General features: G+C 45.8%; 1 protein-coding gene across 1 annotated transcript in view; it reads right to left on the bottom strand.

The window, feature by feature from the left end:
- LOC123774110 (ice nucleation protein-like) overlaps positions 1–13,719 on the bottom strand; it is a 37,706-nt gene extending 23,987 nt beyond the window's left edge. The window contains exon 1 of the mRNA XM_069312892.1: positions 13,593–13,719. Within this exon, the coding sequence (XP_069168993.1) occupies positions 13,593–13,719 (127 nt within the window). The remainder of the gene's footprint in view (positions 1–13,592) is intronic.
- Positions 13,720–16,730: the final 3,011 nt, after the last annotated feature.

The following is a 16,730-nucleotide window of genomic DNA, read 5'->3' as shown; positions in this document are numbered from 1 at the left end:
ATTTATTTCAAGGATTTATTAAAGGATTAAAGGCTTTTAATATAAAGGATTTAATGGCCTTTATGTTCATAAACGAACATTGAAGACTTCGTGGTTTTATCTTTTTTATCTTTAATTAATAATATACAATATAAATCATATATATACATCAATTTCACGTTTGAAGCCAGACTCTATATTAATACTTAAGATAACATGTTGAATGCCCCAAGAGTCTATACCCTTCCTAAATGGGTATATTTGGCCGTGCCCGGGCAGTGAAGATCCGTTAGTGTGACGAAGACAGTATGCACTGAAGGTGGTTAGTGATGACAATTATGTGTGTAGTGAAGATGGGTACGGTAACGAAGATAGTGTCTTGAAGATAGCACCCGAGCATCGCCGGTTATCCAAGGTGGATTGTGTGTGTACTCACCTAGTTGTACTCACCTAGTTGTGTCTGCAGGATCGAGCATTGACTCTTGGATCCCGCCTTTCGAGCATCGGTTGTTTACAGCAATGACTCCTGTCCCATTTCCCTATCATATCTAGTTTTAAAATTATGAATAGTATTTGCTTCGTGTGTGTGTGTGTGTGTGTGTGTGTGTGTGTACTCACCTAGTTGTGTTTGCGGGGGTTGAGCTCTGGCTCTTTGGTCCCGCCCTTTAAAATTATGAATAGTATTTGCTTCGTGTGTGTGTGTGTGTGTATGTGTGTGTGTGTGTGTGTGTGTGTGTGTGTGTGTGTGTGTGTGTGTGTGTGTGTGTGTGTGTGTGTGTGTGTGTGTGTGTAGTCTGTGTGTGTGTGTGTGTGTGTGTGAGAGTGTAGTCTGTTTGTCTCTGGTTCTCTCCCACGCGTTTCTGAAATGCGATAATTAATTTAGCATGGTTGGCAAGCGTCAGGTTCGACTATGACGGAATGATAGGGAGCGTTCCTCATTGTTTGTTTAGTTTGGGGGAGTGTGTGTATGGGCCACATATATGGGCCACGTGTATGAGCTACATGTATGAGCCACATGTATGGGCCACATGTATGAGCCACATGTATGGGCCACATATATGGGCCACGTGTATGGGCCACATGTATGAGCTACATGTATGGGCCACATGTATGGGCCACGTGTATGGGCCACATGTATGAGCTACATGTATGGGGAGGTCGTCCAGGCTCTACCAATCTCTGGGGATTTTTCTTTAGTTTCTGCTATATTGTTTGGTCAGTTCTTGGCTTCTCTCGTAGTTCCTTCTTGCTCAATTTCATCCTTTTTGTATTTTGTTATCTCTTTATCTGTGTGTATTGTGTTCTCACCTGTTTTATTTATATTATTAACATTTTCCATTGTACTCTGATGTGACTTTCATCTGTGTTAAGATATCTTATATAACATATCTTGCGTCCCCTCATCTTCTTGTCTTACCCCCCTTCCCCTCCCCTCTAATTTCCCTTACTGATGGCATCTTCCCCTTCCTCCCTCCCCCAACCTCCCCTCCCCGGGAGAGGGCTTCAACACACATATGGTGGTGTCGAGGCCTGGGTGAGGGGATGGATAGGTCGCCTTTCGTAAAATGCAGATTCTCTCATTTTTACTCGCGTTTTCCTAGGATAGATGGACGGTAGGGGACAGGGTCGGGGTGTGGGGCGGTGGGATACAGTGTGGGATAGTGGGTAGTACTGTGCTTGCATTTACGCAAGCACTTACGAACCCGGGGGCTAGATTTACGAAGCAGTTACGCAAGCGCTTGCGAACCTGGGCCAGATTTACGAAGCAGTTACGCAAGTACTTACAAACCTGTACATCTTTTCTCAATCTTTGGCGGTTTTGTTTACAATTCTTAAACAGTTAATGAACTCCGAAGCACAAGGAGGCTGTTTATAACAATAACAACAGTTGATTGGCAAGTTTTCATGCTTGTAAACTGTTTAATTAATGTAACCAAAGCCGTCAATGATTTGAGGAAAGATCACGTTCGTAAGTACCTGCGTAACTGCTTCGTGCATCTGGTCCTAGATTCGTAAGTACTTGCGTAACTGCTTCGTGAATCTGGCCCCAGGTTCGTAAGTACTTGCGTAACTGCTTCGTGAATCTGGCCCCAGGTTCGTAAGTACTTGCGTAACTGCTTCGTGAATCTGGCTCCAGGTCATCGGAGGGGCACCAGGTGTGCATATCCGCAAATATTAAACAATGTCCTGTATTTTCCCGTAACTAATATTATAAATGATTAATTTGTGGATCAAGACGGATGCTGTTAACTGCGAGAGCTTGAGGTAGACAGGAAGATCATTGTTGTCGTGTTGTGTTGTTTATTTGCATGCATGGAATAACTGGGATAAAGGTGGGATGTTTGCATCCCAATGGCTGCAAATTTTGGAGACTCGCCGCCGTAGAGATGGAGGGACCTGCTGCATGGGTAACAGCTTCTCCGCCGTATCAAGCTACCCTGGCTTTGCGCCCTGGAGAGGGAGGACCTGCTGCATGGGTAACAGCTTCTCCGCCGTATCAACCTACCCTGGCTTTGCGCCCTGGAGAGGCCACTCCAGACCGCAACCCGTTCTCGCAAATTTAATAAGTCAATATTGACTTATTAAATATGTGCATAGGTGACATACTTAACATAATAGATACCCTTAAAAAGATTCATAGAAAACACAGACCTTACCTAACCTTGTTAGTATCTTAAGATAAGCATCTTATTGCTTCGTAATTACAATTATTACTTAACCTATACCTATTATAGGTTAGGTAATAATTGTAATTACGAAGCAATAAGATGCTTATCTTAAGATACTAACAAGGTTAGGTAAGGTCGGTGTTTTCTATGAATCTTTTTAAGGGTATCTATTATGTTTAGTATATCACCTATGCACGTTGTTAATAAGTCAATATTGACTTTACGAATTTGCGAGAACGGGTTGCCAGACCGACACCAGAGCCTAACTCCATAGTCGCCTGAGACTGATGGATGCCTACTTTGGAAACAATCGAATTGAAATCCAATTGTGCAACCTCTGGAATCTCCACCTAGGAACCCAGGGGGGGGGGGACTGGAACACGACATTGGGACGTTCAGTAGAACTTCGGTTTCAACTCTTTTGACCATGTCGTAGCTCAGTCGATTAAGGCAGCGTCTGGGATGCTCTCAGACGCAGGTTCGAATCCTCGTCACGGCCCATGTGGATTTGTTCACGACTTGGGGACCCGGGGAAGGAAGGACTTATAAGGAGAAAGCGCCAAGGCATTGCGACTATATAGCACTTGAAAGGGATCAGAATAAGGATTTGGGGTGGGCCGGGGGGAAGGAATGGTGCCCAACCACTTATATGGTCGGGGATTGAACGCCGACCTGCATGAAGCGAGTCCGTCGCTCTACCGTCTAACCTAAGGGAGTAATTCACCACCTTGAAGCCATCAACCGTAGTGTCGGTCGTACACCACACCATGCAACACCACACCATGCAACACCACACCATGCAACACCACACCATGCAACACCACACCATGCAACACCACGCCATACAACACCACACCATGCAACACCACACCATGCAACACCACACCATGCAACACCACACCATGCAACACCACACCATGCAACACCACACCATACAACACCACACCATGCAACACCACACCATGCAACACCACACCATACACCACCACACCATGCAACAGCACACCATGCAACACCACACCATACAACACCACACCATACAACACCACACCTTGCCACGCCACACCATACACCACCACACCATGCAACAGCACACCATACAACACCACACCTTGCCACGCCACACCATACAACACCACACCATACAACACCACACCATACAACACCACACCATACACCACCACACCATGCAACAGCACACCATGCAACACCACACCACACCACACCACACCACACCACACAACACAACACCATACAACACCACACCACACAACACCACACCATACAACACCACACCACACAACACCACACCACACACCACACAACACCACACCATACAACACCACACCACACAACACCACACCACACAACACCACACACCACAACACCACACCACACCACACCACACAACACCACACCACAACACCACACACCACAACACCACACCATACAACACCACACCATACAACACCACACCACACAACACCACACACCACAACACCACACCACACCACACCACACAACACCACACCACACCACACCACACCACACAACACCACACCATACAACACAACACCACACAACACCACACCACACAACACCACACCACACAACACCACACCATACAACACCACACCACACAACACCACACCACACAACACCACACCATACAACACCACACCATACAACACCACACCATACAACACCACACCATACAACACCACACCACACAACACCACACCACACAACACCACACCATACAACACCACACCACACAACACCACACCATACAACACCACACCATACAACACCACACCACACAACACCACACCACACCACACAACACCATACAACACCACACCACACCACACCACACCATACAACACCACGCCATACAACACCACACCACACCACACCACACCATACAACACCACGCCATACAACACCACACCACACAACACCACACCATACAACACCACACCATACAACACCACGCCATACAACACCACACCATACAACACCACGCCATACAACACCACACCACACAACACCACACCACACAACACCACACCATACAACACCACACACCACACAACACCACACAACACCACACCACACACCACACAACACCACACCACACCTTGCTCTCCTGTGACCCTCATTATGCACTAGACTATGCCACACCACTGCTGGTGAAAATAGCAGGGACTGACGAAGCCCAAAATTTCCTGCGTTAGCTGTAACCGTTGAAGCCAAACACATCACTCGACCTTGCCACTAACCCTGTTTGCTCACGGTGACCCGCGACCTTCACGGTCAGCTGGGGTCTGCATGACGTCACTACAAGTACCAAAGTGTAAACAAAAGATTGAGAGCAAAACACCTTGAGGGGATGACGGGATAGCAAGCTTCGCGGGCTGGGACGCTGTCTCACAACACCTTATAGCGAGCTTCACGGGCTGGGACACCCTATAGGAAGCTTCCCGGGCAGGGACGCCGTCCCAGCACCTTATAGCAAGCTTCGCGGGCTGGGACGCTGTCTCACAACACCTTATAGCAAGCTTCACGGGCTGGGACACTCCCAACACCTTATAGCAAGCTTCGCGGGCTGGGACGCTGTCTCACAACACCTTATAGCAAGCTTCACGGGCAGGGACGCCGTCTCAACACCCATTAGAGTGACACGTGTGTGCCAGGCGCTCATGTTAGACGAGGAAGGAGCGGCTAAGGTGTTTATCGGTACGAACAGCCCCGCTGTGCACAGCAAACACCGCTAATTAGAAATCCTGGGGCTCGATGACGCAGCTTCGAGGTCAGTGGTTATCAGTGGAGGTTGTTGCTGTGGCCTGCTGAACCTTCACATTCCCGTGCTGATGCGAGGTACTCAGACTGCTACTCTCAGTACCGGGTGAAAATTACATTTTGCCCCGAGGGGCGAGTTTATTGGGCAGCGCCACTCATCTTGTGACTGGACATACCGCCATATGAGGGTACCTAGTACTGAGGATGGTATCGTCAGGTGGGTGCAGGTGGGATGAGGAATAATGCAAGTCAACTACGGGCTCACCATAGCCCGTGCTACTTGGAACTTTTTGTTCCAAGTAGCACGGTATATATCCCATGTATTGTATTTGTATTCCACCACTAATTAGTGCCTGGCGTTGCTCAAAAAATATCCCACGAAGGGGAGCCGGTCGGCCGAGCGGACAGCACGCTGGACTTGTGATCCTGTGGTCCTGGGATCGATCCCAGGCGCCGGCGAGAAACAACGGGCAGAGTTTCTTTCACCCTTTGCCCCTGTTACCTAGCAGTAAAATAGGTACCTGGGTGTTAGTCAGCTGTCACGGGCTGCTTCCTGGGGGTGGAGGCCTGGTCGAGGACCGGGCCGCGGGGACACTAAAAGCCCCGAAATCATCTCAAGATAACCAAGAAGGTCGCAATTAATATTATGACATTATTCGGCGAAAATAAAAATTACAGATTAAAAAGTGGTTTAAGATGAGTGGGTGAGTTTCCTACCACCAGTAACTCGCGGGCTGACTAGCGGTTCAGGAAGGCCCCGTAGCTCCTTAACCAGACGTTTAGATAAACAGAATTAACATCGAATTGCTATACGGTTGTTAGAGCAAGAGGAAATGGGTTATCTCTGGTAGACGAGGTTTTGTTGGAGACTGATCAAGCACTGAAGAAGTAATGTCTGCTTCCCCGCCCACGGCAATGCTTTATATGGCTCAATCGCTTCAGGATAATTATTTATACCTGTGATGCCAATTTTCACATCCAGCATGCCGGAGGCAAGACGCAGCTCTCGGCCCCGCCTTAGGTAACATGATCAGTAATATTTTTTACATATACAACTTGGTTTTGCAAGTTATGAGAGTATTAAAACGATGGATTTGAGCAAGAGAAAAATTACAAGAAATGTAAGTTTCCCCCCCAAAAAACTGATGTTTTTATAATATTGAAGCCTATTTAGAGTTGTCAGTGTGAAGCCTATATTTAGCTTCAAGTATCTCCATTATGTATTTTAAAAAATTTAAACAAATTAACTCCTTTATCACTCTTAAATCAAACAAAAATTCATGTTCACTACGAATGATGAAAGTTTAAAATTAAATATATGATAAATTTAGTTTGTAAATGATGCCTTAATACCCTACAGTAGAGTTCACGTTGACATGATGTAAGATAAGGCTAAGATAAAGAACAAACAAATAGGTATAAAATAATAATAGATAAATAGAAATAAATTTAATAGAAATAATAATTAGAAATAAAAACAGGACTTGTACGACAGATTTATACCTGATCCACCAGGCTGTGACTCATACGTCAGGCTGCGAGCAGCCGCGTCCAACAGCCTGGTTGATCAGTCCGGCAACCAGGAGGCCTGGTCGACGACCGGGCCGCGGGGACACTAAGCCCCGGAAGCACCTCAAGGTAACCAGATGAGGTACCACCGTCGGTGACCGGGTCTCTCTCCCTCTCTCCCTCTCTCCCTCTCTCCCTCTCTCCCTCTCTCCCTCTCTCCCTCTCTCCCTCCTCTCCCTCTCTCCCTCTCTCCCTCTCTCCCTCTCTCACATCGTTGTTTTAGATTCAGGTACTCCGAACTAAATTTCCATGTAGCACCGGCTATAGTGAGCCCGTAACCAATCTCTTACCACCTCTTCCCCTATCTTATATTTCTCCTCTCCCTCCTTCTCCTCTTTTTTCCTTTCACTTCTCCTTACCTTCCCTATTTCCTCTCTGCCTTTGTTCAATTCACGTTTATAGTTTTAAAGTAAATCATGAAAGTACACTGGTATTTTTTCGCAGGAGTAAATATCAAAATTCTCCGGAAAACACATACCCGATTTTATTTCAGACTTCATGAAAATCGCAGGAGGATCGCAATAGGTGCCGATATTTCTTAAAGCATGTCACCTGGTCCGACTCCCACATGTGTGAAAGTTGGTGAGGTTAGCCCCGAGCGTCTGTCTTCCAATCTGTGTGTGTGTGTGTGTGTGTGTGTGTGTGTGTGTGTGTGTGTGTGTGTGTGTAAGTGTGTGTGCGCGTGCTGCGTGCGTGCCTTCGGACGCGTGCATAGATACATGCACACTCTATTAGTTGTGCTTGCAAGGTCGAGTGCTAACTCCAAAATTCTGCATTTTTGCTTTTGATTATTGAGTGCAATGACTCGACTCTTGTTTCTTTTCATATTTTCTTGTAATATTCCTAACCGAGTTTGCCTTATTGAATTTAAATATATTTTCTTTTCAGGTGAGTTCCAGACCGGAGCTTCATACTCGAAGGTCTGTAAATGTAAGTTTTGTAGTGTATTCTGAGTGATTCTTTGTCATACTTTCTGGAGGTTCTCCAGACATTTGCTAGTGTTGCATTTACCGCTGATGTTATTTTCCTCATGTGTAGAACTGAAATGTTCTGAGGGTATTAAATACACCAAGAATATTACACGTATTATATTCTTATTTTATGGAGGTTTTATAGCTTAAAATATTCACTGTCTTATAGTTTTGAGAGGCCAGCCATCAGTGTAAGAGAGATCAGAGGCAAATAAGTTTTTCTTTCTCTATATTGCTTGCTTGATACCTGGTTGATGGGGTTCTGGGAGTTCTTCTACTCCCCAAGCCCGGCCCGAGGCCAGGCTTGACTTGTGAGAGTTTGGTCCACTAGGCTGTTGCTTGGAGCGGCCCGCAGGCCCACATATACCTGCTTGATGGGGTTCTGGGAGTTCTTCTACTCCCCAAGCCCGGCCCGAGGCCAGGCTTGACTTGTGAGAGTTTGGTCCACCAGGCTGTTGCTTGGAGCGGCCCGCAGGCCCACATATACCTGCTTGATGGGGTTCTGGGAGTTCTTCTACTCCCCAAGCCCGGCCCGAGGCCAGGCTTGACTTGTGAGAGTTTGGTCCACTAGGCTGTTGCTTGGAGCGGCCCGCAGGCCCACATATACCTGCTTGATGGGGTTCTGGGAGTTCTTCTACTCCCCAAGCCCGGCCCGAGGCCAGGCTTGACTTGTGAGAGTTTGGTCCACCAGGCTGTTGCTTAGAGCGGCCCGCAGGCCCACACACCCATCACGGCCTGGTTGGTCCGGCACTCCTTGAAGAAAACTATATAGTTTTCATGGATGATGCGTCATCTTAACTTGCTTATATATTACTTAATTTGTAAAATAAAATACAATTCTGGAAACATTACTTATTAAGGCAACTCATAGCACAGTCGGTAGAGCTTCGTCCTCACACTCGTGGGGTCCCAGGTTCGAGTCCCCAACAGCCCAGGGGATGGAATACTTAATTTGTGTTTCGCCTGGTTACTTTTTGTAAAGGTGGCCACCGATGGCTGGGCGGAACCATGGTAGGATTGATCTCTTAATTACTCTCTCTCTCGCTCTCTTTCTCTCTCTCTCTCTCTCTCTCTCTCTCTCTCTCTCTCTCTCTCTCTCTCTCTCTCTCTCTCTCTCTCTCTCTCGCTCTCTCGCTCGCTCGCTCGCTCTCTCTCTCTCTCTCTCTCTCTCTCTCTCTCTCTCTCTCGCTCTCTCGCTCTCTCGCTCTCTCGCTCTCTCGCTCGCTCGCTCTCTCTCTCTCTCTCTCTCTCTCTCTCTCTCTCTCTCTCTCTCTCTCTCTCTCTCTCTCTCTCTCTCTCTCTCTCTCTCTCTCTCTCTCTCTCTCTCTCTCTCTCTCTCTTCCCCCTCCCTCTCCCTCTCCCTGTCTGTCTCTCCTTATCTCCCAATTAATTTTACCACCACAACAGTGTTAAATTATTACATATCTCCGATCGGAATATTTTAGTGTTTAGTCACTGAAGTTTAGCAGTGATGATAGTGCCTCATACTGTTAAATTATCTGACAGCAGTTGTGTGTGTGTGTGTGTGTGTGTGTGTGTGTGTGTGTGTGTGTGTGTGTGTGTGTGTGTGTGTGTGTGGTCGTAACACAAAGGTTCCTGTCTTTATTGAACAATGTAGCACAAACACAATGGTATTTTTGTTCATATCTTGGCAAAGGGGTCAGGGAGAGCACACTTGGAGAGTAGAACAACTCTTAACAATCCAATCCAGGTACAATTGAGTGGTTACGTTCAGTGCATCACCTGTTCCTTAACAGTTCACTTGACTCCTGTTAGGCTGGGACTGTTCACTTGGAATAACCGTGGGTGAACATTTCTGAGTGGTGTAGACTTGGTGTTCACATGTTTAATAGGTTCATCTTGTTCACAGGATGGTATAACTGTTCACACACTAGAATGATCAAACAGGCTGTTTAAGACACTAGAATGATCAAACAGGCTGTTTAAGACACTAGAATGATCAAACAGGCTGTTTAAGACACTAGAATGATCAAACAGACTGTTTAAGACACTAGAATGATCAAACAGGCTGTTTAAGACACTAGAATGATCAAACAGGCTGTTTAAGACACTAGAATGATCAAACAGACTGTTTAAGACACTAGAATGATCAAACAGGCTGTTTAAGACAGCTCACAGTATACCCGCTTGAGTCTTTACTCTCTCTGTAACAAGAACGTAATGGAAAACAAATATATTTCGTGTAAATTACAAGACACCTTCGTCTGCTTCCCTAACGTCATGTCAAGATGGGTTGACGGCAGTCAAGGCGGAGAGCGCCATCTACACCCATGTCTCCTTGACCGCAAAGTGCAGAGGCTTGTAGATGTATTAGAAATGAACTTATTTCGTGTAAATTACAAGACACCTTCGTCTGCTTCCCTAACGTCATGTCAAGATGGGTTGACGGCAGTCAAGGCGGAGAGCGCCATCTACACCCATGTCTCCTTGACCGCAAAGTGCAGAGGCTTGTAGATGTATTAGAAATGAACTTATTTCGTGTAAATTACAAGACACCTTCGTCTGCTTCCCTAACGTCATGTCAAGATGGGTTGACGGCAGTCAAGGCGGAGAGCGCCATCTATACCCATGTCTCCTTGACCGCAAAGTGCAGAGGCTTGTAGATGTATTAGAAATGAACTTATTTACTGCATCAAAGTCATAGAGGTGAGAGTGGTAGCTCCATCACCCCCATTTAGCTGGATCTTTGAAGCAGTTGGGTAGTGGGAAGAGAGACGGGAAGAGGGCGGACGGGGAGACAGGTGTAGAAGGGGGAAAGGGGATGAGGGTAATTAAGATCAGGTAGACAGACGGAGGGTAAGGGTAAGGGAGGAAGGGTGGTGGGGAGGATCAACAGGTGAGGGGGGGGGGGGTAGGGGATCACATAATGATCATCACTAATTACTAAGGAAACATCACTCATCAGCCAGAATCAATCATGTTGGGCACAAAATTGCTCGCTGGATTTCACAGGCATGATACTCATCACAGCCCCCCCCCCTCTCCCTCCCCCTCTCCCTCACCCCCTCCCTCTCCCCCCCTCACTCTCTCCCTTCCTAACCCCCTCCCTCACCCCCTCCCTCTCCCCCCCTCACTCTCTCCCTTCCTAACCCCCTCCCTCAACCCCTTCCCTTTGTGGTTGCCTCATTTTAGTCTAGAATTTCTTGATAATTGTACCACCATTTATTGTTTTTTGCTTGTTTATGCTAACGTATGATTACAGGTTCGTGTTGGTATGGTAACGCTCAGTCTTGTTCGTTATTAGACACGTTGGGTGTGGGGGAGTCTTTATGGGTTCTTTCCACTACGGGCTCACCATAGCCCGTGCTACTTGGAACTTTTTGTGCCAGGTGTGTATTTCTGTGGGTGATTAAATATGGATATGTATGTATATATGTATACGTATATATATATTGGTGTATACTAGCAGCAGGTTTTCTTTTAAATATGTCTCATTGAATATGACCACATATTCTGTATTTGCTATCTTCTGATTTAGGGCTTCTATCCCTCTAACTATTTTCTTAGCATCAGTATATATATATATATATATATATATATATATATATATATATATATATATATATATATATATATATATATATATATATATATATATATATATGTACATGTATGTATGAGAGTGTGTACATGTATATATAACATTAATAATTTTGTAACTAGCATCAAAAGATTGTTATTTGCTTAGCTAAACGAACTAGAGGGTTCAGTTTCTGAACCGATTATGTGCCTCTGTAATCCTTTACACCACCGCCCACGGGATGGGTATGGGGTGCATAATAAAGAAAGTAAATTGGTAGCGAATCTTAAACAACAACAACTTATTAGTATTGACTTCAAACTTACAACTCTTCAGAATGGTCGTGAAAATTAGTTTTCTTTTGAAACTAGTTCTTGTGGTGGCCGGTTCAAGTCAATTAACGTGGAAGATTTTCTCAATTGAAATTGCAACCTCAGGATTGTTTAGCTTTGGGAAATTTTCTTAGAAAGCGTATTGAAAATCGATTCAAAATTGGCATGCAGAATCCGTAGAATTTAGTGACACAGTGTTTAAAATTTCGTCAAGCAGGATACTTACTGATCTTACTTAGGGTAGACAGTCCCTAAGTGTGCATGTAAGATGACATTCTTCTCAAGTCGCTTCGTTTAGTGTTGGGAGAGTTCCTCATGAGCTTAAGTTGCTTCAAGTTGCCGGTGATGTTACTCTTGTAGCGTAAGATAAGCTGTCTTGTGTTAGTGTTGGTATAGAGGGAAACCTGCCTTGCTAACATTGATAAAGAGGTCAACAGAATAGAATATGGCCCACCTATTAATCTGTTCTACCGGAACTTCTTTTTAACGTCGCGTGAGAGAGAGAGAGAGAGAGAGAGAGAGAGAGAGAGAGAGAGAGAGAGAGAGAGAGAGAGAGAGAGAGAGAGAGAGAGAGAGAGAGAGAGAGAGAGAATGACAGAGAATGACAGAGAGAGAAATTGTGTGTGAGAGAGAAAGAGAGAGAGAGAGAAAGAATGGCAGAGAGAGAAAGAGAGAGTTTTAGGGGAGGGAATAGTTAGACAAACAGGGAGAAAAGACATTAATATTTTCAAGAACATCATAATATTTTGTGTGATGAGATTAAGCAGGGATAGAAGAGCAAGATAGCTCCCATGACGACTGTGGCAGGATAATATAGCCAGGGAGACTACAGGATAGCTCCCCTGACGAGTGTGGCAGGATAATATAGCCAGGGAGACTACAGGATAGCTCCCATGACGACTGTGGCAGGATAATATAGCCAGGGAGACTACAGGATAGCTCCCATGACGACTGTGGCAGGATAATATAGCCAGGGAGACTACAGGATAGCTCCCGTGACGACTGTGGCAGGATAATATAGCCAGGGAGACTACAGGATAGCTCCCCTGACGACTGTGGCAGGATAATATAGCCAGGGAGACTACAGGATAGCTCCCGTGACGACTGTGGCAGGATAATATAGCCAGGGAGACTACAGGATAGCTCCCCTGACGACTGTGGCAGGATAATATAGCCAGGGAGACTACAGGATAGCTCCCGTGACGACTGTGGCAGGATAATATAGCCAGGGAGACTACAGGATAGCTCCCCTGACGACTGTGGCAGGATAATATAGCCAGGGAGACTACAGGATAGCTCCCGTGACGACTGTGGCAGGATAATATAGCCAGGGAGACTACAGGATAGCTCCCCTGACGACTGTGGCAGGATAATATAGCCAGGGAGACTACAGGATAGCTCCCCTGACGACTGTGGCAGGATAATATAGCCAGGGAGACTACAGGATAGCTCCCGTGACGACTGTGGCAGGATAATATAGCCATCCTGTGGTCCTGGGTTCGATCCCAGGCGCCGGCGAGAAACAATGGGCAGAGTTTTTTTCATCCTATGCCCCTGTTACCTAGCAGTAAAATAGGTACCTGGGTGTTAGTCAGCTGTCACGGGCTGCTTCCTGGGGGTGGAGGCCTGGTCGAGGACCGGGCCGCGGGGACACTAAAGCCCCGAAATCATCTCAAGATAACCTGAAGAAGATAACCCACCACTGCTTGCTAGAGTTGACCGAGCTAACTATTGTGGTCGGCTGTTTGTTCCTGAGCGATGTTAGTGGGTGTTGCTGAGCGCTGCTTTTCATTGTTGCTGAGCGCTTCTTGTTGCTTGTTGTAGAGATCTGCTTCTTGTTTGAAACCCGAGTCCATGGGATGAGATCCTTGATGCTTAATGAATGTAAAAATTATGTTCTCGATCAGTCATTAGAGTCGAGCTATAACTGGGCGTCGTGGAGGGTGATGTATGCTACTGGTACTTCAACAACTCTTCCTCTCACCTAGTTAGGGCCTCACCTACAGGGCTTCGTAGCCTGGTGGATAGACTCAGGACTCGTAATTCTTTGGCGCGGGTTCGATTCCCGCACGAGGCAGAAACAAATGGGCAAAGTTTCTTTCACCCTGAATGCCCCTGTTACCTAGCAGTAAATATGTACCTGGGAGTTAGTCAGCTGTCACAGGCTGCTTCCTGGGGTGGAGGCCTGGTCGAGGACCGGGCCGCGGGGACACTAAAACCCCGAAATCATCTCAAGATAATCTCAAGATAGTCGTATTTTGGTGCACACTCGACCGATTCCTTAAAAATGCAACGTACTTGACGAGGTTCGAATCCTCGTCACGGCCCTTGTGGATTTATTTACTTCATTTGTGTTCCTGAAGTCATTACCTGTACGGCTAGTTACCTCAAACTATTGGAGAGGACAAGACGAGGAGATAATCTTCTTGCGTATGATTTAGTCATTAAATCATCAGCTATGTTATTGTTACTCATCACCTACTCAACAGTAATTTTTTTTACGGAGTGGCAACTCAAGAGAATGAGGGGTTAAATATCTCATAAGGCTTGATTAATCGCCAATGACCTCGTTAGCGAGGCTTCAGCCTGTTATCCCAGGCTGTTTTGGAAATATCGGAAGTGTAATAATTAAACGTCTGTGTTTACAAGTTGACAAAATCATGTCGACGCAGGTGGAAAGAGTCACTAGGGTGAAGGACAGGTGGTCGAGGGACCCGGTCAGCCAGCTGAGCCACCTGTGTTGGCAATCAAGTGAAATATGATACCTGCCGCCACCTGTCACTCACCCGTCAAGTTCATCTCTTGCTGGGAGATGTGTCTGTCTGTCTGTCTGTCTGTCTGTCTGTCTGTCTGTCTGTCTGTCTGTCTGTCTGTCTTTCTGTCTGTCTGTCTGTCTGTCTGTCTTTCTGTCTGTCTGTCTGTCTGTCTGTCTGTCTGTCTGTCTGTCTGTCTGTTTCCCTCTTTGGCTTGGGGCGAGACGGAGAACAGACAGAAATTCTGTTGTGTGTGTTTGTTGGCTTCTGTGGCAGTGCCAGAAGACGGGGGGGGGGGGGGGGGAGGTGATTTGTGCGTTTGTGTATGACAAGTTTTTACGTGTATGAGTTTTGGTGAATCCTAATCTTCGTTTAACCTTTAAATGTCGTCTGTAAGTCGTTGAATACCAAACACACAACCAAATGTGTGTGTGTGTGTGTGTGTGTGTGTGTGTGTGTGTGTGTGTGTGTGTGTGTGTGTGTGTGTGTGTGTGTACGCTACACGAACCCTAATATCTGGCGCCTCTACACACACACACACACACACACACACACACACACACACACACACACACACACACAGCAGGTGTATTTCTCACTGTATACACACACACAGGTGTACTTCTGTACACACACACAGGTATACTTCTGTATACACACACAGGTGTATTTATGTATACACAGACAGGTGTACTTCTGTATACACACACAATTTACTTCTGAACTGTGGTCAGAACGGAACTATACTTTCTGTTTGACCATTAACCCGTTGTGGCGTCCGTTCCTACAGCACTGAAACAACTAACCCGTTGTGAAATGGTTGCCAACGACTCCATTACGAGTTTGTTTAGTACACATCTTGTTACAACGTTCTTAAGACGCATTAAGACGTTGTTACAACTTGTTTGGTTGTAGCGGACACCTAGTTCAGTGATTTACACTCTAGTGGAGTCTTCTTATACAACAACATATTGGAGAGTTAACACCAGTCCTTGGTTCAGAGTTTGGTAGCGAAGGTGAGTTTGACCTTTGTGTGAATGGTCACACTTTGACCCTTACTGGGGACTTTAGTTTGACCTTTACGTGGGGATTAGTTTGATCTTTATGTTGGAATTAGTTTGACTTTTACGTGGGGATTAGTTTGACATTTACGTGGGGATTAGTTTGATCTTTACGTGGGGATTAGTTTGACCTTTACGTGGGGATTAGTTTGACCTTTACTTGGGGATTAGTTTGACTTACGTGGGGATTAGTTTGACCTTTACGTGGGGATTAGTTTGATCTTTACGTGGGGATTAGTTTGACTTACGTGGCAATTAGTTTGATCTTTACGTGGGGATGAGTTTGACCTTTACGTGGGGATTAGTTTGACTTTTACGTGGGGATTAGTTTGACCTTTACGTGGGGATTAGTTTGACCTTTACGTGGGGATTAGTTTGATCTCTACGTGGCGATTAGTTTGATCTTTACGTGGGGATTAGTTGGACCTTTACGTGGGGATTAGTTTGACTTACGTGGGGATTAGTTTGACTTTTTCATGGGGATTAGTTTGACTTTTTCGTGGGGATTAGTTTGACCTTTAAGTGGGGGTTACAGTTTGACCTTTAAGTGGGGTTACAGTTTGACCTTTAAGTGGGGTTACAGTTTGACCTTTAAGTGGCGGTTACAGTTTGATCTTTACGTGAACATTTCGACGTTCACTTGGGGAACGTTCTGTGACCTTGGCGTTGACATAGCAGGAAAGGTTTAAAATCTTGACCTTTACACAGTGAATGTAACCAGTAGCGTGTTGTTGTAGAACCAGTGTTCTCCAGGTGTTCTATACAGTGTTCTCCAGGTGTTCTATACAGTGTTCTCCAGGTGGTGTATACAGTGTTCTCCAGGTGGTGTATACAGTGTTCTCCAGGTGTTCTATACAGTGTTCTCCAGGTGTTCTATACAGTGTTCTCCAGGTGTTCTATATAGTGTTCTCCAGGTGTTCTATACAGTGTTCTCCAGGTGTTTTATACAGTGTTCTCCAGGTGTTCTATACAGTGTTCTCCAGGTGTTCTATACAGTGTTCTCCAGGTGTTTTATACAGTGTTCTCCAGGTGTTCTATACAGTGTTCTCCAGG

The sequence above is a fragment of the Procambarus clarkii genome, chromosome 73, assembly GCF_040958095.1.
Source record: "Procambarus clarkii isolate CNS0578487 chromosome 73, FALCON_Pclarkii_2.0, whole genome shotgun sequence".
Classification (NCBI taxonomy): Eukaryota; Metazoa; Arthropoda; class Malacostraca; order Decapoda; family Cambaridae; genus Procambarus; species Procambarus clarkii.
This window is presented reverse-complemented; position numbering and strand designations above follow the sequence as displayed.